This window comes from Euwallacea fornicatus, chromosome 14 (assembly GCF_040115645.1).
Source record: "Euwallacea fornicatus isolate EFF26 chromosome 14, ASM4011564v1, whole genome shotgun sequence".
Classification (NCBI taxonomy): Eukaryota; Metazoa; Arthropoda; class Insecta; order Coleoptera; family Curculionidae; genus Euwallacea; species Euwallacea fornicatus.
In genome coordinates this window covers 2,610,382-2,636,283 of record NC_089554.1, presented here as the reverse complement: position 1 = coordinate 2,636,283, position 25,902 = coordinate 2,610,382, and the positions used below count along the sequence as shown (strand labels likewise).

At 36.2% G+C, this 25,902-nt stretch overlaps 1 protein-coding gene across 2 annotated transcripts in view; it reads left to right on the top strand.

Annotated features, from left to right (window-relative positions):
* Positions 1-25,902, top strand: part of LOC136343454 (octopamine receptor beta-2R-like) — a 137,799-nt gene that overhangs the window by 51,708 nt on the left and 60,189 nt on the right. The window contains exons 1-2 of one of the 2 annotated variants that reach the window (XM_066290184.1): positions 2,320-2,406; positions 20,968-22,051. In XM_066290184.1, coding sequence (XP_066146281.1) covers positions 21,046-22,051 — 1,006 coding nt within the window. In that variant the 5' untranslated portion in view covers positions 2,320-2,406; positions 20,968-21,045. Of the gene's footprint in view, positions 1-2,319; positions 2,407-20,967; positions 22,052-25,902 lie in introns of those variants that run through there. The other variant, XM_066290183.1, reaches the window with a different exon arrangement.

Genomic DNA, 25,902 nt, shown 5'->3' with positions numbered 1-25,902 from the left:
ATCAAAACGACGGGAAATAATTTTATCTTTATGCAAATGGGGTATTCACAACAAATCATTAAACTACCCTCAATTTCGATCAGGACACAGATGCAGCTTTGCGAAAAAAGACCTATTTACTTATCCCAACATTTCATATCGGGCGTTGCGTAACATTTGCCTAGGGTGACGTCACCGGTGCAATCTTAAGAAGACGAAAAAGGGCAATTTTTAGGATCTTAGTAACGGTTGTGTTTTAGGGATACGTTAATATTAACAAAAGTTGTGGATTTTTTGGATTCTGAACGTGATGCCGTCGGGAAAGTTGGGACATTCCATTTGAAATGGGCAAGTTATTAGAGTTTGAATTCATGCTACTTCGAAGGCCTATTTCGGAGGTTATGGAAATGGTTTCTTTTTTATTCAAACACGTCGAAACGTAGCTTACTAGGACCTCTTGCAGACCCGGAAGACTAATTCTGACACTCGCAGCGATTACGGTGCAGCACCGATTTCCTTGAGACCTTGCAACTGTCAAAATTTTCGAATTTTCCCAAATAACTTGGAAATGGTATATTTTTGACATAAATCCCTTTGCGTAAATCGTCCTTAGCATTTAACGATAAAACGGAACATGGCAAAAAAGGGGGATCGACATAAAAAAACATAATTTGGTACCACCACCTTTGTAGGATCACAAAACCTGGCCATATTCGTCATCTTCTTAAATTTATGTATCCGTTCTTTCTATGTCACAATACTGTGTCCCATACTTAGAGACGTTATTATAGGACAATTAGAGTGATGATCCTCTGGGCGTCTGGTACCCAGATGTGACCCAAGCGGGGGTGAGAGACCCAGAGGGACAGGCGCCATTTTAAGGGAATGGGGAAACAGAAGAGGCTGACCCGGGCAGTCCCGAATACAACGAATTGCGATAAGACAGGCCTCGGTTCGCTTGCTCTTTTTTTCCTCTTACGTTTGCCATTTTCATTTAATAAACGCACACTTATAGCTTTTATTCTTGAACCGTGATTTCTTTACTAGATATAACCACCATCCCATATCTACCCTAGTATTGGAATTTGATGTCCTATTGAACTCTGATACTACACCTTTTATGACGGACCCTGTAGATGTAAAAAGAATTTTAGAACACGCACGTCTTAATGATCGAAACCTTTGATGCGAAACATTTCATTTCCTCCTAAATGTCATAGTTACTGAGATATCGCACTTCGACGCACTAACGAGCAGCCCTGTACGCAGCCAGGTACAGCTACGTTGAACTAGCCTTTCTTTTTTTTTCTGAAGTAAGGACAAAGGGCATTTGCACATTTCAAAATTGTGGCGACCCTCTGCAATAATAGTTTTTTCTTTGGCCTTCAAAAAAAACAACCCAGAATTGATTAATAATAATAACCAATTGCGCTCCCTCTTAAATTTCAATTTCTATTTGCTCGCTGAAAACCCAATTACGTGGGGTCTGACCATTAACACGAAACCATAAAGTTGGTATGGATTTCGAAATCGAGACCTGCAGCGGCGAGTCAAAAACAGATGTCGTTTAGTCTGCCCTCCATTAACAGGGAATTTGATTCACATTTCGACATCTTGACGAAAAAATCCGTCCATTACGTATAGGCAGAATTAAGAATTCAATAATTGTCCGTTATTTAGAGGTATCGGGAATTAAGAGATGCCCAAAAATAGGGGCTTTACCCAATTATCACGACTTGGATCGGCGTAATATGGTAAAATGTAGAAACAGTTACCTGAAAGCCATTTCTGATGAGGATCGTGCGTTCGCTTTTGTGCGGATGAATCATATTATATGGTGATTAACCTATATCATGTGAGTTGATCCGATCCTTTACGTTAATTGCAAACATATAATTGCTTAGTGCCCGGCTCAATGCCTGTTCGTTTGTCACCTTATTCCTACATGGTGATCAACTGAGCATTGGCTCAATTAGTTGAACTATGTATATGCTCGCGAAGTTACTTGTGAGCACTCGAAAGGGGTTCCGTTGTGGATTTAATTGTTGCAATGTAATGACTTTTTGCAGTTAGATAAATCTTTGCTCCAACTACTGACAAAGGGCAAGTTTTTTTTTTTTGAATAAAACCCGTTTGAAAATAAATAGCGAGTAATTTCGTTTCTGCTCGAGAGCGGCCACTACAGCACGTTCCAGCTGAAATTCTAGTCTTAAGTGCACCGTTATCAAATTTCATGAAATTTCATGACCGTGTCTATTGTCTGTAGCAGTCTTCCGCAGTCAGATGATGTTTCGAATTGTTAAGAAAATTACTTGATATTCAACTAAATTATTGCAAGTAGAAATGTGGTTTTCGATGCAGGCAAGGTTTTGAAGTGCCGATGTCCCCTAAAATAACAAAAAGCTAAAGCGCTTTGCAGCACATGGGGTAAGTTTTACTCACATAACTAACCTAGTACGAAATTGCAGCGTTACGTCCTTCCATATTTTCGTTCACTCGGTGCTATGATAAAACAAAGTGCTTCTCTTAATTCTCGTCTGAAAGCTTTTAACGGCTAAGCTTTAAAACCGGCTGTAAACACCCGATAATTACTTGGCAATCCGCATAAGAATTGAGAGCAATTTAGCGTTTTAGTCCCCAAGGAATTTCGTGCTACATTTACCTGCTTGGAGAAAGCTGAAAGAAGTCATGTAGCAGGGATTATGCCCTATATCTATTAATTGTGGGCTTTGTGGCCTTGGCAACAATTCAGCCTTAAAAGCGAAACTTCTAGTAGATTTTATTACTAAATTTCTTTAAAAGAGTTCGTAGTAACTTTTTTAACGTTCGTCCGTAGTCAGAGGATTGTCGAAATTTAGTAGCACATTGTTCAACTAATGGCAAAAATCGGAATTTATGTCATTGCGCGAAGAGTTTTATTGGACGAAGACTCGCCTTCAGTTCGTGTGGTTATATCGCTGTATTGGAGAAAATGATTTTCGACGAGTAAACACTGAACACGACGCGTTTTATGGAGAAAAATTGCACAACATATCGTTTCCTAGATATAGGGCGTTCGAGTTGCAGGTTTTTGAAATTTGTTCCTTTCCGTTAAGCCACAAGAGATTTTTAGATATACAGGATGTTATTTGAACACCTGACCAAATTTCAAGGGGTGATTCCTTGGGTGATTCTAAGATGAAAAGTTTATATAAACATAGATCTGGCAACGCTCCGTTTTCGAGATACAGAGTGTAAAACTTTTCTTAAAAAATGTTTTTTTCGAAGAAACCTTAATAATCCTTTTCGCCAGTTTGATCGAAATTTGGCTCTGTTATTTATGGTTATTATCGTTATTTATGCACCACTGATTTTAATACATTTTTTATATTTTTTCGCATTAAGCACAAGCGTGGCTATCCAGATAACTGGATATAAATGCGTTAGATTTTTTCCTTTTGGCGAGCGTAAAATCCTTTATTTATATTTAGAACTCTGGTCAACACTGAAGAAGAACAATCTAACGGAGACGGGCTTCATGTAATCGGATAAGATATATGCTGGGAATATTTCAACGTGTTCGGTAATTCACTTTAAGACGAGCTAATGTTTGCATTGCAGTTGAAGGGGGACATTTTCAGAAATTATCGCAAGTTTCGTGTTACTAACTGTTAGATGTGTTTTTACTAAAAAAAAAATCGTACTATCTCTTTACATGTAGCTTTAATAAAAAGTTTTGCTTGTCAGATTTTTCTTAAATTTCCGGCATTACTCTTTTGCACGGAACGAGCAATAGAGGACAATTTCCAGCCAGAAAAAAAAATCTGTACTACATTCAAAAACTGTCACCAAGTTTCAACATCATATTAGTTTGTGGTTTTCTTTTTTATCCATGAGTTTTCTAATATGTAATAATGAAAAAAAAAATTGACATCCTGTATCTGGACAAAAAAGCACCGCCGGATCTATGTTTGTATCAAATTTTCGTTTCATAATCTCTCAAAAAATAGCCTCTTGAAGAATGGTCGCGTTCTTAAATAACACTTAGTACATCCAAAAGTTGAAGTCGTATGTTGTAAATGACCTTTCAGGGCCAACGTCATTAGAAATACATTATTCTCTGAACTTTTGTGCAGTGCGCCGCCGACCGTTTGTTTCAGACAATTTCATAGGTCTATTAATATTGAAAATTGCATTATTTTATATTGTTTTGCATATGTAACCCATTTGCTGGTCCGGCCTTAGGGAGTCTGGCCATTTGGGGAAATTTTTTATCGTGGCTCCCTCACGCTCAGGAAAAACCACCCACCAGAAAGGTCCACCGCCTTTCCTGGTCTGCCGCATAACTCCCCCCTCCCCGATTCCCTCTCAAGATCCCTACTGCCCATTTGATAGGAACCGATGCTTTTTCCATATAGGTCAATGAATTCTGCGAATCAGGCAAAAAGTAGGTGTTTTCAACAGCAACATGCACGAGCATTTATCACACAGAAACAGTTTGAATGTATTTTTACTGCTCGTTGACAGAAGTGCCCCAGACACTTTTTATTCTTGTTTGTAAGAATCATTAGATCCCGTTCCACAGGCATGACAAGTGGATCCAGTTTTTGTCGTTTTCATTTGTTATTGGAGAGCAGTATGTGTAGTGTATTCAAGACGCGGATGTCTCCATGTCGAACATCTTTCCTTATCTTGAACCCTCTGTATTGTAATAAAAAATAATCAAAAACATAATTGCATCCGAGGAAAATTTAGAAGGATGACAACATACATTGAGGACCATGAAATAAATGTAACGGTGTCGGGAGTAGGCTCGGAATCCGAAAGTAAATCTGTTTTTGAAGAGCTAATAGTTAAACGTGTAGGGGGGACTACACGGGGTCATGATCAGTCGTTGTTAAAGGGATCGTAATGCGTGCAGAAGACTAGGCACCGCGCGCTGGTGGGCATCAAGGCGTGCTAATCCCGAGTCCTAAGAAGGGTTGGGGTTTTGATGGGAACGACCGAATTTTCCGACGCTACAATGTGAGACTTGGCAGCACGTGGGAACATGGCGAATCAGATAACAGGAAAGCAACAACTAGAAATCAGTCACGGCATCTCTGTTGTTTTAATCTGAGATATATTGATTTATACCGGCAGCTTGTAGCTGTTCAGTTCTCATTGATGCAGTCAACAAATTATTTACAATTCTATTTATGTTCGGCTAAATCAAAGTTTAATACAAATTATCCGAACTATTAAAATCGCTCCTGAATGCGTCTATGAGTTCGCTGGTACACTTTAAAAAGCTTTGTAGTTTTTGATAGAGTTTCAAAATGCAAAGTGATTCTATTCACTCATTGACAAATTGCGAGGAATAAACTTCGCTCCCTGCTTCCTCGGAATTTGTCTGATGTTAATAACGTCTCTAGTTAAGAACTTTGCATCTCTAACTCCTATAAAACAATTAATTGAGCGTGCCATGAAATAATTAGCGCGAAAAAGAGCCAAAGAATGGCAGAAAACTAGATTAAGCCACAAAGGAATGCTACAGTTCATGCTACGACGTCAAGAATTAGACCAATGCCATAATGTTAAGGTACGAAGTGAATCGGTCCAAATTGGGTTTCAGACTTAATCCATTAAGGTCGCTTCCGGAACGGAGCAAATCTCCGCCCATAAGATTCAGCGGGTTGAATCTGGACTATGATCCGCAGGTTTCGGGCTTAAGCAAACATGTTCCTGGAAATTTTCATATGCCGTCGAATGGGAATTCTTTGCAGTTTCTCACTCCTCCTTCCTCCAGCGAATTCCAATACCTCAACAAAATTAGCATAGCAAACTATTCAGACTATTTCAATACATGTTGCTCCAATAAATTCCAGTATTGTCAAGTGGTCCTCGAACAAAATCCATATTTGCGGGGCAATTTAGTTCAAGCAGAGGCTTATCCGCTCTCGGCGGCCTGATCAGAAAATGGTCTCCGTTTTGACCTTTGGATTTTATCTATTCCGGAAAAAAGGACAGGAAGGCCTATAAATTATTACGAAAAGCTTCCAAAGTTAGAATTTATGTTAAAGATACGCGAAGTAATCCGCCTACGGTAGCGAGAGCTTTGTATAATTTAGGAGAATTATTGTTAAGAGATTTTACGGCCTAAGCGTTGCATTTGGGGCCGGAAAGTGCATTAAAGCATAACGCCATTTAATAATCTTATCATTAAGGTTTTTTTGTTGGCATCAAAGCAGCGATGTAACTTTAGAAAATGGTGCGCACCACCTTTCCCCGTTTCTCTTGTTAGGAAAAGCTCGAAATAAAGTTCCGTAAACAGATTCATTCTTACAGCTTCCGCCCTTCTCGAGGCACGTAAAGCGTAAAAGTACCAAAGCGAATCGCAGCAGCGCTTTGATTTTTTTCCAGGGCTTTTAAAAAGTTTCGAGGGACTCGTTTTACATGCATGTACACAAATATTGGAAAAAGTTATTAAGGAGAATTAGTTTGCATAATATAAAAGGGCAAAAGTCTAGAGACTTCGGGTAATAGGGGATTTTTCTTTCAAACGGGTTGGTTTTCATTTCTGCAAGTTCCGTGACAAATTTATTTAAGTAGTGCAATTTCGAGCTAGCTTACTTTCATATTATTATAGTTTTAACTTATTGCGTCTCTTAGGGAAGTTTCAAGAGCTATTGAATCTGAAGCTATCTCAAATTGAACGGTAATATATTGCGCTTATAAAATTCTTATATTGCCCTTTGTAAACTTATTTAAACGCCCGAATACGTCGGAGATAACGCGTCTGCCTCTATTTTCCTTATAAGTATTAGCAAACTATGCTTTAGCCTGTTATCTGGTGATAAGAGCGGCCCAACCAGGGAGCGAATGGAGTATTCCACAAAATTAACCTAGAATCGGCCGAATCAGCATTAAGCCACGGAATTGTGGCTTCTTCAGATTCTATCGGCGCTGCTTTAATGTGAATAACTGGAAGTTCCGCGGCCGAGTGAGCTTTCCGTGCTTATATATGTACGGTGGTATAGACAAACCAATGCAGACGGGATATTGAGTTTAATTGGAACATTACAAACAGCTTGAATTAGTCATTTGGTCGGTACAATCTGTCAACAAAGTAATACGATGCTATACTGTAGTCGGACACCCAGGGCGTCCCTCATTAAAACAATGATATTTGAATGATTAAAATGGTTTGGTCAAGTTCAGTGTGTTTCTTTCGACATCTTTTTCGTTCATTTTTATGAATTATTCATTCAAATACTAAATCTTTTTTTTTCCGCATCCAGCAACTATTAAAAGTTTCATTGTGAGTAATTTTCATCTTTCGGTGTCCACTGAAAAATAGCACTTTCGAACTTTCAGACGGGTCGACCTTGCTTTGGCGCAGGTCCATCACTATACTGCAATTGCACCTTTTCGAGCTCATGAGAAGACCGTTGATAGGAACAGGTCAATTTTCAACATAGACTTTCTGGATCTACCACATAGTACTGTCGATGGCGCTATCTGCGTGCCGAAGAAATTACCCACCGGCTTTGAAAATTTAATTGTTGATCCTATACCACCCCCTCAGTTATTTCGCCCTCTTTTTAACTGTTACATACAGCCTGTCAATTTGAAAATAAACCACCCTCGACATTTCGGTTGTTAAAGAAAATATGTAAATATGCAAAACACGTAGATTTTTTTTTCGAGGAGGCTTTCTTTAAGTCAGTTTTCTATTAAATTGCATGCACCCTCTTGTGGGGGTAAAAAAACCCCACTAAAATCTTAAATGCGAAGGAGGGTTGAGTTATACCTCATTTGAGAGGCCTTTCGATTTTACCTTTCCAAATTCACCCTTTTTTTATTGAGAGCTTTTCAAAATATCATGTCTAAACCGTAAATAAGCTTCACCTACACTTTAGAAAAATTGTTCATTAATGTTCTAAGGGTTCAAAACACTGTCCATTATTTTCTAAACAGTAATGAAGTCTGTTCCAAAACTCCACTTTAATATTTACAAAAACTTCTATTTGAATTTCCCTATACGCTGCTGTAATTATTCTCTGCAATCCTTCCAAATCTTGAAACTGGGTTTCATAAACAACAGATGATTATTTTGGTTTTTATTTGGTTAATTGTTTTTGTAAATGCTATTATTTACATATTCTACTTGCAAAAAAGAGTAGGAATAAGACTCTTGGATTAAAAAAGGGAGAATGAAATTTTCGAGCTTTTTTTTTTAAATATTATTTATTATTATAAATTTTATTTCAAGAGTTAAAGGCTGGTCATTGTCTTTTATAAGAAGAACCTCTCCATTTTCAGCAAAATGGAGCTGCTCCACACTATTTTCTTCCCGTTACACAGTGGTTACCAGATAAGTTTCCTGATAAACGGTTTGGCCGAAGAACACCAATTGAGTGGCCACCTCGACTGCCCGATTTAACATCTGCGGATCTTTTTTTCTGGGACATCTCAAATTTGTTGTTTATAAAACCCAACTTCAAGATTTGCAAGGATTGAAGAGGAGAATTACGGCTGCGCGTAGGGAGATTCAAGTAAGAGCTTTTGTGGCTCTTAGAGTGGAGTTCGAAAATAGTTTATATTATTGTTTAGAAAATGATAGACAACGTTTTCAACCCTTAAAACATCGATAACAATTTTTGCTACAAAACAGTTGATACCTAAACCTTTTAACAAAAAAAAAAAAACGAGTACGTTTAGAAAGGTAATTGAAAGACCTTTCAAATGAGGTATAACTCAACCCCCCTTCCTATTTAAGATTCTAGTGATTGTTTCCACCCTCGCCAGAGGGTGCATGCAATTTAATAGGAAACTGACTTAAAGAATGTTCCCTTCGACAGTAAAATCGGCGGTGTTTTTGCATATTTACATAATTTCTATAATAACCAAAACATCCATGGCGGTTCATTTTCAAAATTATACGCTCTTTAACTGAATATAAGCCTCAAACATAAATTAACTCAAATTTGTAAAGGAAGGTCGAAAAATCAACTGCCATATACCGAATTTCATTGCTAAAGTTTTCGGTCGTGGCAAAAACAATTTGCATCTGACAGAGCGTGAACTTTTTGTAGGGGCACGAGTGCCGACAAAAGGTCAATATATCGATCCTATATTCACTTGGTGCTCGCCGGTGTTAACACAGACAAAGCGTTTGTAAAATATAGGCTTTTATAGCCTTTGATACCTAACTTCGTTATTTTTAACCTTGATAAATCGGTAAATTCGAAACCCGAATGTTTTTCACAATTTTCACAATAAAATCGGAGTTTTAAATCGGCCGGAGCCGGCTAAGATTTCAAAGTTGCCGACTGCAAGTGCGAAGATGCAATTATGCAATACTAAACTTTTGTAACAGCTTTTTCCTTTCACGAGCAGTTAAGCCCGGTTTTTCAAATTGGTAGCAGCTTTGCTCGAAAGGAAATTTTCGTAGAAACTACGTAATCATAGCAGATCATTGATCAATTACTCCATTTCCATTGAAATTATTTCGTGGGCAAAGATCGGACAACCCGAACTTAGGGTCAGTTGATCAATCTGCTGGCAACTTTGCCTCGTAGATAACTCCATTGGGAATTTATCCAATACTCTTTCTTATTTGCATTTTTCTATGGATATCATCCTCTTGGCAGAGTTGCCAGGAGTGTAATCTGTCAACCCATGATTTAAGGGCGCATGAAACGGTAAAAACGGTAATCTAACAAACTTAAAGATCGATATCCGGCAAGAGCCGCTATGCATTAGATTTCTGAAATAGGTTTGATGTAAATCTTTACGCAGTGACCTAAAACTGCAAACCATTGTTGATAGGATGATTAATGTGCGGATGCACTGCATTGCAAATAATAAGAATCGCGTTGTTAGAGCCCATAATGCTTAGGGGACTTGAATATTTAACGATTCCTCATTTTAGGGAATTAAATTATTTTTACGCCTGAATACTGGAGAGAAGAAAGAATTTAGTAAAAACTTAACAAAGTACTGAAATTGGGTTTTTTACCTCTGCAATAGTTTTAAAATATCGTCTTACTTCCGTAGAAGTTTGGACGTTGCTCAGTTTTACTAATAAATTGTGAGAACTGCGCTTTCCCTGCCGCTCCACGTTAATTTGTTCTGTGTGTTTACGCTTTGTTAAAAACTGATCAAAACTTTGCTTTTAACAGATGATAGAATTGTTGCTTTATTTCGCTATGCTGCCGCTGTGAAATTAAATTATTGCTATTTTCTCTTCAGTGTATCGTCTATAGGGTGTAACGTATAATCCTGGAGATATTTCAAGAGGTGATAGTACTCTAGAAAAAGAATTAAAAATGTTTATATGGTAATTCAAAAAACAACTCCAAAAATATACCATTTCCTACATATAGGGTGTCAAAATATTACATTTTTTAAAGGATGTTGTCAACAGTTACTATAATTTTAATTGATTTTTGCGACTTGCTTCACGTACTTCATAACTGAGCTGGATGATTTTTTTCTTTACTTCCTTCACTTGCATTCCTTCACTTAATTTGCATCGATAGATACTTTTGCAAATTCTACCGAAACGGTGAAAGGTACGACAACACGGCAGAAGACCAAAATGCTGAAGAATAGAGGGAACTTATATTTCGTACCAGAATTGACACAGGGCCTTCTAAAGGAAAAGATAACAAACATATAATAATACATGACCCAAAAAACATAATACTCTGTGTATGAGTATTGACTCTTTTGACATTTTGTTGTGGGGGGCTTCAGAGGAAGTGGGTGTATGAAGTTCCAAAAATTTGAAACAAGGCGTACGTGAGAAAAAGACAAAACTTTGCCACCCAGTATAGCGAAAATGGTACTTTATTGACCATAGGTCCTCTTGTCCATTTTATCCTATTTTTACACTGAACAGAATGCAAAGGTTTTAGTGGTTTCTGGCAGACTGGGTCCCCAGCCGGACAGTAGCGGCCGGCGTTTCCCCACCGTCCTAAAATGTTCCTCTGATGCTTTACTGTGTCTTTTTCACGATTTCAAGATCCAAGTATTCTCTCAAATTTAGAAACTGGATGGGAAAGGGCATCACAATATCGGACAACATAAGAATATTTCATTTTCATCATGATATTTGATTTACGCAGATAAACATTTTCATTGCTCATGTTTAATCTGATAAAATTAAACTTCAATCGAGTGAATTTTATCGGATTAAAATCCTGTAATAATGGCTGTATCAAAATCTGTATTATACATAATTAATTTTGTTGGGAATGTTTTTGATAGTTTTTGAATATTCATAGCATCAATTTCCTTCGAAATACCTTTCGCTAATAATTCCCATCGTTTCAATGATTCAACGAAAATTAAATTTTAAAATTAACTGTGAAATTATCGATGAAAATCCGATTTTTTCCTTAAAGGTTTCGAACATTTGTAATTGAATCTCTAATGTAGTCGCAGAGGAGATCCAGTATTGTTGAACGGGCTCTATCCCATTCTCCAGTTTATTTAAAGTAAATTTCACAAAGTTAATTGATCTCTTAAAATTCATCAAGTTTGTAATAAAGAATACAAGATTTTGAAGTTATTTCCCTTGAGAAAATCTGAGAAGAAAATAAAGCCAGGTAACCAATATGTATCAGAATCTGTCCCCTTGTTTGTTATTTCCCTACTGTGTATCCAGATTCAGTGTGATGGTATCATTCGTTTAATAAAACGAGATAAAATCTGGCTATTCCAGAAAGGGCGTATTTCCAAGGAGATAGTGTTGTTAGAATTTCGACTTCCTAACTCTTTAATCTGATTTTCGTGGCAAGATTTTAACTAATTTGATATCGATTAGTTATAGGTCTATCTCCTTCCGGTCAGGTTTGATTTATCTATTACGTAATGATTGGCCGAGCTGAAAATTTGATAATCAAATCAGTGTACAATACGGGCCTCATTGCCTGGATGCCCTGTTTACTGTAATAGAAAATTAGTTTGTAAAATTTGTGTGATGTGATTAAAGTTATCAAGCATTCAATACATGAAACAGAAGATAGTTCCCGGAGTGGATTACACGGCGGCGGCAATACAGGGTGCGGGATGGGAACTGAGTATTTTGGTAATAATCATATAATCGTTAGATATGATATATAACTTGTTTTTTATTATAATAGCACAGTCGAAAACGTATCAGAATCGCGAGGAAAAATGAACATCTGGCATGTGCTGTCCATTCTCGTTGACGCAATGTCAAAGACGTTCACAAGAATTGGTTTCCACCTTCTCCAGTATGTCTCCGCCGATTTCGGAGATTTGATATCGCATTGATTCTTTTAATTATTTTAATGTACGAGGCTTAGCCTCACAGGTATGTGTCTTCGGATAACCTCATAAAAGGAAATCACATCAGGAAAGGTCAGGCCACCGAGGAGGCCATAAAATGTCACAAAATTTTAACTAAACTGCAGTTACAAGCTCACCACTCCTAACAAAACAATCGTAAACGAATATTTGATGTTCCAACGGACACGGCGGTCCCACGATGGTAACTGTGAGATAATAAAATGGTTTGGCAAAGAATGAAATGCCTGTTGAAGCACAACTTTTCCATTGTAGCCGGTTGAGAACTACTCGTTTTAAAAAGGCTTGGTGCTCGCGCCGCACTCTGTATTTTCAGCAGTTTTGTGTCAGAATTTCAAGGGGACTCTTTGGTAACAAGGAGTCCCCTTGAAAAAAATCTATTTGGTTTCCAGGAGAAATAGATTAGTAATTAATCTCATTCGATGAAAGGAGGGCTCAAAATAGATTAAGAAACGTTAAGATTGCCATATAACATTCTTACCATAACAATAATCGTAGATTACTAGGACAGTAAGGACTTGTGCAACTACATTTAGTTCTTTACCAACATTAGATTAATTAAATAGATTAGTGCATTATGGAACTTCAAAATCCTTGTTACATATAAAAAGCAGATTGCGTGTCCACTTTTTGTGTGCCTGGAAAGGGTAAAGTTAGTTTAACAAATTTCGGCCATAACCATGAACTTTGGGCTCATTTGTGTCCTAGTTCCATGTTTAGAATTTAATTTAGACATTTAGCCTATAAATATAACCATTAATAACGAACCGGCATTTCAGTGAAATGCATTATGTGTGTGTCGCATTGAAGCTGGATAAACAATTTTTTAACACGGAGTGATACCTGCAATTCTAATTAAACAACCCGTTAAAATTAAAAAAAAATTAATTTGCTCGGTGATTTTGAACTAGTGGTTATTTATCTAACAAGCGAGTAATAGTCCATTATACCGCGAGGTTATGAAGTATACTATTGTGCTCCGAATGCTGGTCAACTTTGAGACGTGAGAATCGTGAGGACGTAACACCCGCAATATACAGGGTGTAACATGTCATTATGGAGATATTTCAGGTGGCGATAGTTCTCTGCAAAGTAATAAAAAAGTGCTAATTTATCTATGGTCAAAAACGTACCATTTTCGATATACGGGGTGGGAAAGTTTAAAGAACATTTTCAGCAGTTGTTATAAATTTTTTTCGTTTAGATTTATTTTTCTCAAGGAAATTTTATGAAATATTACAAATTGCTTCACATAGTTAGTAAGTGAGTCGGATGATGCTTTTCCCTACTTCCTTTGCACTCTCAATTTGCATCGATAGATAGTTTTGCAAATTTTACGAAAACACTGTAGGTGACAAACAGGCAAAATAATCGAAGAAGGAATGTAAATTTCGTATCAAAACTCATACATGGTGTTTCAAGAAAAGCCACAAAGCACAAAATAGTACATCACTGAAAAAAACATAACACCCTGAATATGGCGGTCGACGATTTTGACATTTTGTCATAGAGGGTGTTAAAGAAAATAGGTGCACGAAATTTCAAAAATTTAATTGCAGGCACGCGTGAGAAACACGCAAAATACGAGAATAAATTTGACACTTTGCCATCCTGTATATCGGAAATGGTGCGTTATGAATCATGGGCGTATTAATATTTTTTAATTGTTTTGCATGGTACTATCGACCTCTAAAATATCTCCGTGGTGACATATTACATCGAGTATATGTGACTTTGCCACCGATGGATTTAGTAAAGTTTTATAAAATCGCATGAAATTTATTCTAAATTAAGCACAAATTAGACACGAACACAAAAATGCGGCTTTGATGCGTCATTTAACACATGTTTCTACGGCACCAGTTGCCGGAATAAGAAATGGTGATGACAATATTGGGCCCGATTAGCGTACTAGTCAAATAATGAGCCATATACGCATCATTATTAACTAGTTATTAAATTGTTTAAAAAAATGGCAAGAAAACGTATTTTGCAGTAGCTCAGCACACCAGATAATTCTGCGTTTTAGAACATGTAGTGCAGAAACCAGTCTGAGTCATGAATTTTTTGATTCTAGAGCGTTGCTGTGCGTTAGATAATTGACACCTAATATCTCAATAAATAACTATTCAATAAGGGTAAAATTAAACAAGCAGATTCAGTTTATGCAATTCGAACTTTATATTTACATATTGACAATTTAATAGGATAATAAAGCACAAACTCGATCGAATTTCAATTAGTTTATTTTCAGGATACGCCATTTATAGTTTATGCACATTACTAAATGATATTAAGGCAAAAAAGTTATTATTTTATGTAGGAGAAATATTTGCACCTCTAACAAATAATCTCTTGGAAGTTGAAAGGTGTATTATTCAATATATTTAATATTAAATTGTTTGAAATCAGACAATTTTTGTTAATGAAATGATCTCCCCTCCCGGAAACTTTGCTTTATTCAAAGCGTGATTATGCAGGTGCAATAAAATAATTATTTACGTAACAAGTGTGGTCAGTGTTTACGCAATAAGTCGGCTCGCTCCCCGTTTCGCAGATGGACTTGTGCGACCGTAAGGCGAATGTTATGACTAAATTAAATATTGCTGTTTACTGTTCTTGCACTCTATCCCTTGAACATGAACTTGTGAGTCTTATGCCTCATGTATCTTACATGGGGAATATTTTTTAAAACTTGCCACCCCCATAATCTTAGATGTGAGCACTAAAGTTAAGAATGTCGAGACACTTCGACCTTAGAATGAAAAGGAAGGCATAAAATGAAAAAGTTCTCGTTCGCAATCGACAATATCACGGGACTGGCAATCCCTTCTTTCTTTTATTAGAAAAAGTGGGTCATGTGATACGCTATTTTAAAGGTCTTCAAATTCTCTTCAAAGTCTCTGGCAACTGTGCCAAAATTTGTTTTTTTTTTTTTTAATTCAAATTTAGTGCGAAAAAATGGGTCATTTCGTGAAATTATCAAAACAAGAACGAACAAAAATAGATATCCAATGTTGGATGGAGATTTATTACATATCCAAGAGGTAGGTGGCCGTCTGTATGATATTTTATAGGTGTCACAGTCTATGATAATTTTTTGTTGGCAGATGGATTGGTAGAAGGGGCGCCATCGAATGGTCCGCTAGATCTCCGGATTTAATTACATTCGACTTAAGACTTGAATAAGAATTTGGAACATCTCCTGAAAAATTACATAAAAATATGATATTACAGTTCCAGGAACTTTTTGTTGCTCTGGATTTTAAGATGGCAATGTGTAATATTTGTTTCGATAGTATGTATCATCAACATCTAAGAGCAAAATACAAAAAAAATTACCCCATTTGATCGTCCATCATTTCCTTGTAGTTTTGACATTTTAGTGCGGCAAAGCTATAATTTTGATTGCGAAATAGGGAATTTTAAAACAATTTCCGAACGAGAATGCAACACTCCAACGTACGTGTAAATCGACTTTTCCGTGTTTTTCTGGAACAGTAGGTATATGTATATATACATTGTTATCGGTCATTCTTGGTAAATTTTCGATTAGTTGGACCCCAGATATGAAAAACCTGTATTATTATTATTTTTTTACGTTTTACTGGTTTTGGAAAAAATTTAATTAGTGCCACGTTGAAAGTCATAAATACATCTTTGAGTTGGTGATAATAATTCTTCATGACCCAAGAGAATGTGTGGCTCAGCGTATAGATTAAAGAATTCTAAGTGGAAGAATTACCATTAAAAGCGAGGATGCAACGAGAAATAAATAATGCAGGAACTTTGAGGCGGCAAGTGTGGTAAATTATGATACAAAAAATACTCTTTCGAAAATATAATTCATATACTGGTGCTTATGAACGATACCTAAGGGATCAACTAATATAATTTATGACTCACATTCAGTAATATGAAGCTCTAAACGGAGCTTAAATTCGTCAGTTCGACGGTTCCTCATCAGAACAGTTTCCATCAGTTCCCTAGAGCATAATGAAATCTTTCTAAGACAATGTTTCCCCCAAATAAACAGAAAAGCAAACATTTTTGTGAGGCCAGGGGTACATAAACGAGAGCAGGGATGAAGGAAATCATCTACTTTGATATTAGGGGTGAAATACCTTTTCCTGTTTCAGTTGATAAGTTCCAAAAAAAGGTGTGCTCAGTCTTTTAGTCTTAGTACATCATCATATTAAGGCGTTTCCAGCTGTTTTTATCTGCTTATATGAGCGTTTAGGTGGTATTTTTTATGGATAGCGTCCAGGCATAACTTCAAAATAGGTTGCAGCAAACCCTTGAGGTTGCGGACAACGCTGTTATTATTTAGTTTAGTAATAATCTCGCGAAGCATATGAATCTTTAACAGCTTCATCAAATGTATTAATAAGTACATTCATAGATTAAGCTGAGCTCACAGTGGCGTCCATCTCTCCTATGCAATTTAAGCTTTATGGTTGGGAATTTTATTAGGATGATTTATAAGAGCAGCAGAGTACTTCGTAACTCGGGCGAATGCAATTTCCCAAGGGAAGATGAACATTTATAATTAAAAGAGATTTATCTGGAGAAACAAGATGCACTTTCCCAAAGAAAAACACTCGTTATGATATTTCTCTTCAACCTGATTGATCCTTCATATTCCCCCCGGGGGCCTTCCTCGCAATTTGCATTGTTATTTAAAACTAATATGTTCGTAAAGAAGTTTATGTGTCATTATAAGTCCTAAAAAGATTGCGTTACATAATTTAAAGGCATGTTCCTGCGAAACGTACAAAAAAGACGCATAAATCGTCTCTTAGTTTCCGTATTACCCTGGGCAAGGCTGAAGCAATTTAAAACCTCATATTTTCAAAGGGGAAAAATGGTTTGATTAATGGAATGAAGGCAAGGCAACTTTGCAAGGGCGCAAAATGAACATTTGGTTGTTTTTCAATGTCTTATGACTTGAAAAACTTTGAAGAACCGCTAAGAATATGTTCTAATGATGATGAGGGCGAAGAGTGCTATATTATTGGTGTGAGAGATTAATTTAAAAAATATTCTCGCTGGTGTACGTTGGGGGAAGCACCGAAACGCGTTGAACAAAAATGCGATGCTCTATGTGAGTCTGCGCTCTATTCGGCGCTTGAATATTTACTGCAACACGTTTATAACGTTCATAAACCTGATATTTAAAAAAAAATGCCTAAACACGTCTAATTTTATTTAAATAACAGGCATTCAATGCATTATTTTCGATGTCCAAACTTTTCACCTCTACTTAGCTGTCCTTAGTAACTTCTTGTTTTTAAATGGAAGAAACCCATTATAGTATATCAAATGAAATGTAATCCAACAAAGGATACCGCGATATACTCGGAACTAAAATTGGATCTACGATTTCCTTAAAAAATAAAATTACTAAATACAAAATAAAGTAACTCACTGTTACATCAAACGAAATTGAAATTCTAACAATAAACGCTTAAATTGGGCTTCAGTAACAATTTGGCAAAGACTCAGTCGTTTCTCGAACTCTTTTATGCAATTATCCAGTATTGCTTCTGTTATCAATTCTAATTCTGTTAGAATTTTAAGACGTAAATTATCTAAATTTTTTGGTCTATTTTTGTAAACAGAGCCTCTTGAGTGACGTCGCAGAAAAAAAAATCAAGGGGCGTAAGACCTGAAAATTGTGGCGCTCATCATATTGCGCGTCTTATACCAATTTATTTCTTAAAGAAAGTTTCATCAAGATACTCTCTCACAGCTATAGCACAATGTAGCGTTGTACCATCTTGTTGGTACCAAATATTATCGGCTACTTGTTCCTAATTTCCTCCAAGAAAAATTGGGGCGATTGATGGAATAATTTCGGTTTGTAATAAGTGCAAGTATGACGTGTTATTTAAGTACTTTTTTTATAAAAAAATTAACTGATAACTGGTGGCCGATTAGATCCATTCATACATTGAGTTTTTTCGGATGTAATGTGTGCGAAGTCTACATGCCGTAAGGGTTGGTTGTGGACTAGTACCGACAGTTCTGTCGATGAATGTATGCACTTAAGCAAAAGGTTGTTTCATCTGAAAATAAAGTTTTGGGCAAGAACCTATTATCTTGAATGCCTTTTACTTGCACCAATTCACAAAATTCCATCCTGCAATCAAAATCTTCAGGCGTTAAATCGTGGGTAGGAGAAATTTTGCATGGATGAAGTTTTTCTCGTTTAAAAAGATGATGTACTGATTTTACAGATACACCAAATTCATCGGCAAGTTTGCCGTTAGACTCTATGGGATATTCATCGATAGATAAAAGAATATTTAGTGCCTTATCGCCACCAATTGCTGAACAACGTCTTCCACATTTTGGATCAATTTTCACACTTCTAATTTAGTGATTTTTTTTTATTAATCTGACAAACTGCACTTCCATCAATAGGTCGATATACATATTTTTCATTAAATATGAGATACACATCTTCGTGGGTTCTTTTGCAATCTTCATACTCTAAAAAAAATTAATTTCAATTCTTGGTTCCTTAGATAAACGATTCCTTTTTTTGGTATTCTAACTGTGGTGGATGTCTAATAATTGGATTCAATTACTAATGAATCCTATGAAAACTAAAATATTTTGTATCAAAAAATTTACTACATTAAAGACGATTTGTAATTTCTGCGTCTTATTGTTATCTTTTCACTCTTTTTCAAAATGAAATGAGAACGTATTGTCTATCTAGGGAGCACAGGTTAAAACTTTTAATATTTTTAGAATATGGACTTTTTCCATTTTTTTTAAAGGTAACTGCAAATCTAAATTTTAGTTGTGAATTTACCGTTGTCTCCCTTATTGACTTACCTTTCATTTGATATAACACAAGAGGCACCTTTTTGTTTGAAAATAGAAAGTTAGCAGGGGTAACTGGGTAGGGGTGAAAAATGTGAACATCAAAAATAACGCATTAAATGCCTGTTTTTAAATGAAAATAATACCTGTATAAACATTTTTTTAAATATCAGGTTTATGAAAGTTATAAATGTGTTACATTACTTTACTACTTTTTACAAGCATTATGTCACCATAATAGGGATATCCAAAATCGGTTTCCCATAAACGATAATAGATAATGACTTGGTTAAATGGGAGAAAAGCTGTCGATTCAACGGAGTACTTTCACGGTGTAAGTTATCTTCGTTTTTTCAGTTATTTCGAAAAATCCAAAATTTTCTCTTTCGTTCTAAATATTTCAGTTTAATGAAGATCATGAACTTTTATACGCTATAACTTTTTGAGGCATCGCCTTCCCAGAGTTTCTTGGTCCACACTTTTAAGCCAGTAAAACTATTGATCACCCTGTATACAGTATTGCACTCAATGGTAACATTTCTTGAGATTCAACCACTATCAACATCGATTTTCTCGCGGTTACCAATTTCAGTGAACTGAATCGCTCGCTTAAAGCTACGTAAAAGAATTACTTGAAGTGACTGCAAAGTTACACGTTATTTTGTTCGTCAGTCCTGCGATTCAATTGAGGAATTTTCGAAAGGGCTTTAAGGGCACACGAATGTTATCCATTATTTTTTATTACCGGTGAACCAAAATTACATGAGATTTAGGGCCCTTGAGGCGCCAAGAAACATTACCAATTTTTCGAAGTATATAGATACGGCACCCAGACATGCATTATAAAGACCCTTTTATGGCATGCTGCAGCGTGCTCTAATAATCGATTTTGATCCTTGCGTAATATAAAATAATCATCCACAATCTTGTAACATGCACTTCATTTACTAGAAAACATTTTACCATAAAATCGTTGAAAAACATAAATTATTCATTTCTGGTCCGTTACTTCCTGCTACACTGGTTTCCAATTGACCTCAATGGAAATAGTTTCGGCACATTGCGACATAACATACCCAAACCAATTGTTTGTTAATGAAAGTGCAGCGACATCAATGCTGCATTTGCCGACACGTTCAGGGCTAAATTGGAGACTTGCCACTAATGCAAGACATTTACGATGCATCTCCAATCGCCCCTTGAACAAAGCTGAAACTGGTGAGTGGTTATTTCAACTAAAATTAAATATTCTATTTAAAGAATCATTTCATTATTTAAACTAATTTCTAGGACAAATTTGAACTGGTGCAAGGCTCTAGAAACTCAAAACTTATCTAGCCATCCGGCCAACAGCTCTTAAATTATTAAGTTACAGATAAGACTGAAGTTAGTAATGTAAAGTTGGAACGGGCTATCAAAGTTGTAGATTTACTTAAAGAGAACTTGTTAATTAAAACAATTCTGAGCGACCACGCCCTGCAATAACCTCAACTGATTTCATTATCCAAACTTTAGAGCCGCCCTGCTTGTAATCCTATTTACATTATCTGGGTCCAAATACTCCGTGATATTCGAAATAACGTTTTTCTAATATAATGTATGGGAAAAAATAAGTGATAAATGTAATTTACAAGGCTGCAAAATGTTGGAGTAGTTTCCGACAATTTGCTGAAATTGTCGCCCCCCAAAGGGATTTTAGGAGCTACAATGTCGGAAATAGTTAAGCTTCACAACTTGCCCAACCGGGATCAGAAACCGATTAAGGCAAGTTAAAAGCCTTCATACTTAAGTGACTATAATATAGGCTTACAAATTGTTAACTTAACATATTCACGGATTTTGTTTCTTTTTCAGGTGCCCCAAATGGCAGAATACCAGACCGAGCTTCCCAGGTGATGTGTGGAAATACCACCTTACCATCAAATAGTCACAATGATAGTCAACGCTATGGCATCACACTCAGCTACCATAGCGACTCTGTCATCCACAACGCCCAGTTTACTACAAAATGTGACTGACAGGAACCACAGCAATAACGTGACATCACTAGAGGACCTTAGCTTACACTGGACCGACTTGTTCCTGCTCATAGTGAAGGGATTCATATTTTCATCCATAATAGCTGGTGCCGTGCTAGGGAATGCCTTAGTGATAATTAGTGTGCATCGACATAGAAAGCTGAGAGTGATCACCAACTATTATGTGGTTAGTTTGGCCATGGCAGACATGCTAGTGGCCTTATGTGCCATGACCTTCAATGCGAGTGTAGAGCTGACTGGCCATTGGATGTTTGGTTCTTTCATGTGCGATGTATGGAACAGCTTCGATGTCTATTTTTCCACTGCCAGCATACTTCATCTCTGCTGCATAAGTGTGGATCGGTACTACGCGATTGTACGACCTCTGGAGTACCCCATTACAATGACTCATCGAACGGTCTCTTTTACATTGGCCAACGTATGGATGCTTCCAGCATTGATCAGCTTTATGCCTATATTTCTCGGATGGTATACCACGAACGAACATTTGGAGTTACAGCTCAAACATCCGGACATCTGCATGTTCGTTGTAAATAAATGCTACGCGATCATTTCCAGTTTGGTAAGCTTTTGGATACCAGGTACCCTCATGGTAACCATGTATTGTCGTATTTACAAAGAAGCAATCCGGCAAAGGAAAGCCTTGTCGCGAACATCTTCGAACATTATTCTAAATTCGATTCATCAACACAGAACGTCGTATCGTGAGAGATATGGTGATCGATATAGTGAACAGTTCCTTAACCCTGAAATTGAATTGACTATGGGTGAAATTAATGGGGCTAGACGAAGTACGAGTACTGGATCTGCAATTTCTTATGGCACTACCATAACGGAGTTTAATACTCTAATGAACAGCAGGGATTGCAGTAAAGCTGCTACAGAGCTAAATTTGAATGGTGAGTATGCACGTTGTAATTGAACATTTCCGCTGATATTGATTGATTGACAATGAAAGTCGACTGCTTGAAACTGATTTTTAAAGCACAAATTTCTGTGGTCCTAATCTGGTATTGATAAAACGCGGTTAACATGGAGTTGCTTCTCAAATAGGAAAGAACACGAGCATTGTGATTTTTCTCAGAAAGAAAAGTCATAATGCTGGTGAAGTAAAAAGGAACAACACAAGAGCATTTAGGTTTCCTAGACAAGATTATTTTAGAAATTAAATGGGGATCATCATATGTACAGCCTGTCCTGGTTGGGAATGCACTCTACAGTGATCTTGTAAATCACAACATGGAGCGATAGTTAAAATGAGATAAAAGTTGCGTCTTTCTGTGTTATTCAAAATCGTGTTTTGAAATTTGAAAAATTCCGAAGGGATCCGAAGTTATTTGAGGAAAACCCATTTTTCACGATTCCTTTTTACGATTTTCAAATTTTATTCCAAAAGATATGTTAAAATGAATTTCACATTCTCATTGTCACTTTTTCTCCTCTATAAGATGGAGTTTTTGGATTTTCGATCCGATTTTTCGTTTCTTTAAAACCATCATCATCTTTGTTTTTTTTTTAATAGTCAACAAATTTTATTTTACAGGCAGTAAATTCAATTTTTTTCCTGAATCCAACGATATACTTATGATTTATTAAATGGTTTACTCAAAAAAATCCTATTCCCAGTTTTCCAGTATAACGTAACTTTTACTCGACATAATAAGTGGCTTTGAAAATTTATTTTTGTAGATCTATCACTTCGTAAACAAGAAAAAAATACAAAAAAATCATTTAAAATTATTTTTTATGTGCAAATATTCCTCCAAATATAAATAATACCGGTTAACAATATCTTCTATCACACTATTTAAAATCTCAGGACTTATCTCTTTCATTGCAAGTCGAACTGCAACCTTCAATTAATTATTTAGAAAAGTCTCACAGTAAAATCTAAATTTTAAGGAATGAAAAAGTCCATTAGGATAATTTCGGGGGATCGCGGTAGTCAGTTTACGGTATTCTCAGTAAAAATTCAACTATTTTGAAAATTGCCTCTTAAATATTCAGTATTATGTCTAGAGTTATGAGCAGGAGCCCCATCTTGTTGGAACCACATATTAAAGGTTACTGCTAAAAGAAGGTCATCCGGATTACCTCCAATTTGATTTCTTAAAAATTGTCCACAACTTTCAGAATTTAGAAATTCCTCACAAACTATGGGTTCAATAATTCGTGTATCCAAAATACCATATCACAGGTTAAATCCAAAGTGCTGTTAGATATCGGACGTTTGAGTGCGATTTTTATTTTTGGTTGGCCAATAATGATGATTTTTTGGATTAAAGGTGTCATTGTTAAAAAAAACTCGCATCTGTTCACATAATCGGATAGGGAAAATGAGAATCTTGATAACATTGTCTATTAAACCATTCAAAAAAAAAATACTTTTACACTTGAAGTCCTTAGGAAGCAAACTTTGGAAGATCTGATACTTGCCATGGGGGTATCTCTGCATACGAAGAATTCTCTGCGCTACAGTTTCAGGAATAGTATGATCATTTTTAATACTTTAAAGACGCGAGCAAAATAGCACTTTCCTGTGTTAGTAATTTTTTTTTGACAATGCAAAACTGGTTTATTGAACGAACTATATCCTGTCAAATACGTGACTAAAAAACAAAGTTAATGATGGTTTCGATGAAACGAAACGTCGGATCAAAACTCTAAAGACATAATCTTGTAGAGGCGAAAAAGTGTCAATGAGTACGTCAAATTTATTTTGATACATTTTTTTTAATATAAAATCAGAAAACAGTTAAAAAGAAATCTCGAACAATAGTATTTCCCCAAATAACTTCGGATCTATTCAGGATTTTATAAATTCTAAAACATTATTTTGCATAACACAGAAAGGCGCAACTTTTCTCGTATTTAACCGCCTCCCTATCTTTTATAGTTTACGAGATTTTTGAACAGTGCATTCCTGTGCGAGGCAGCCTGCATGCCGTGGTGCTATCTATAGAAAGTGTCCACCAAATTACCCTGTAGGTTTTAAAATAATTTTATTATGTTGGATCTCACGGACTATTAAAATGAACATTTCCTTATGCACACTGAAAGAGAAAGTCCCTTTTTCGCATACAGATACAAAGGTGAGCCTGCAAAATTGCAAGATACGGCCAATTTTACGGAGCAGAATGACAAATAAAGCAGAATGAAAAAAATTAAAAATGAAATTAATATTAAAAATTTGATAGAGTATCACGATCGCGGACATTATTCCACTTCGGTATTCAGACTTTTAACCAATTAAAGTAATTGACGTGGAAGTCTATACTTTGATCCATGCAAACTCTACCTGGTTACCTTATTTACTGACAATTTAATTCAATGCTTTGTTTCATTATATTCAACAATCCAAAAACAAAACGTTTTTGTGTTTTTTTCTCAAGAAACAAACTTACAACCGTCAAAGGCCTATGGAATTTTAAAAATAAAGGGTCTACATGAAAGTCCTCGTAAATGTAATCTGTACAAACATTTTCAAGTTCGAGTAAACATAAACAGGTACACAAGGGTAACGAGAAGTCTTTAATGTTTTCTCTTTAATGTCTCTCTTTAAAAAGGCCTCCAGTAAGTTACATTTTGGGATGAACGTAAATAAACGTAAACTTCTTTTGCATTTAAACATTGCTGATGGATGTAGGCGTTCGTGATGGATGAATCCAATTCTTTTCCCAGTAACATGAATTCGTGACACAGGGTTCACCATATCAGTCTCACCTAAACAAACTTCTCTCTACATGCTCATCATTCTACAAATGGATACAAAATTGACAGCTAACGCGAAAGCCACTTTAAATCAGGGAAGTTTCCTTTGCTTGCGTTGTTGTAAACTATATACACAAGGTTTTAAATATTTAAGGTCCATCATGGGAGGAACTGAACTGTCAACATAAATCTTTCTGTTAGTTAAATGCTCCTTTATGGTATCATTTATTATAAGACCGGCGTAAAACTGCTATTTATTACCATAAGCTCGTGTAATGCCCTAAGGCGAACAGAACACAAAGACCCAAAAGAATCTCTTTACCGAATCGTTTATTCCCATAGAGCAACAAAGCTGACTTAAGGTTTGTCTTTGGAGGCCTGCTTCAAATTAAAAGTCGTTTTCACCTCACGGCTTAACGACAGGTGCATAATCGCGTAAGGTACGATACACAAACTCGTTTAAACCCCCCGAATGATTAAATTAATCTCTGGTTGACGAGAACCAAACTGCAACTAATCCGCTTGTCTGACACTTCCGATCACCGAGGGAGTTACCTAATTAATCAAGTTTAAGGTAACTAATGCTAAGGTAAATAAATTGACAGCAAAATATGTAAGGGCCGGAATAAATCAGTGACACCTCGACCGTTGCCGGCTATTATCTCGGTCATTATCTTTATAACTTAAAATTATTCCCTTGAGTCTAAGGTACGGATTTCAGCTCTGAAGATGGATTACAACTGAAACTGTGTTTACTGGTTTAAGTTCTTCAGCGGATTAGGACTCCAGTGTTTACGTAACCGACAGCGATTGTTTGTGGAAAACTAAAACTTTGTCTCTCGCAAGATATTACGTGCGCACTTGTTGTTAGTGTTGAGAGATGTTATTCAAAACTAGAGTTAATCTAGTGTAGGAGTGAAAGTAGGTCTTTGTCTCTGAGAGATATTTCAGGTTCAGTTAATTTTTATACACTGCGGTTCTAAATTGTAAACTTATCCTGTTCATTTTTTTAACAAGTTATTATTTTCATGGAACTCTC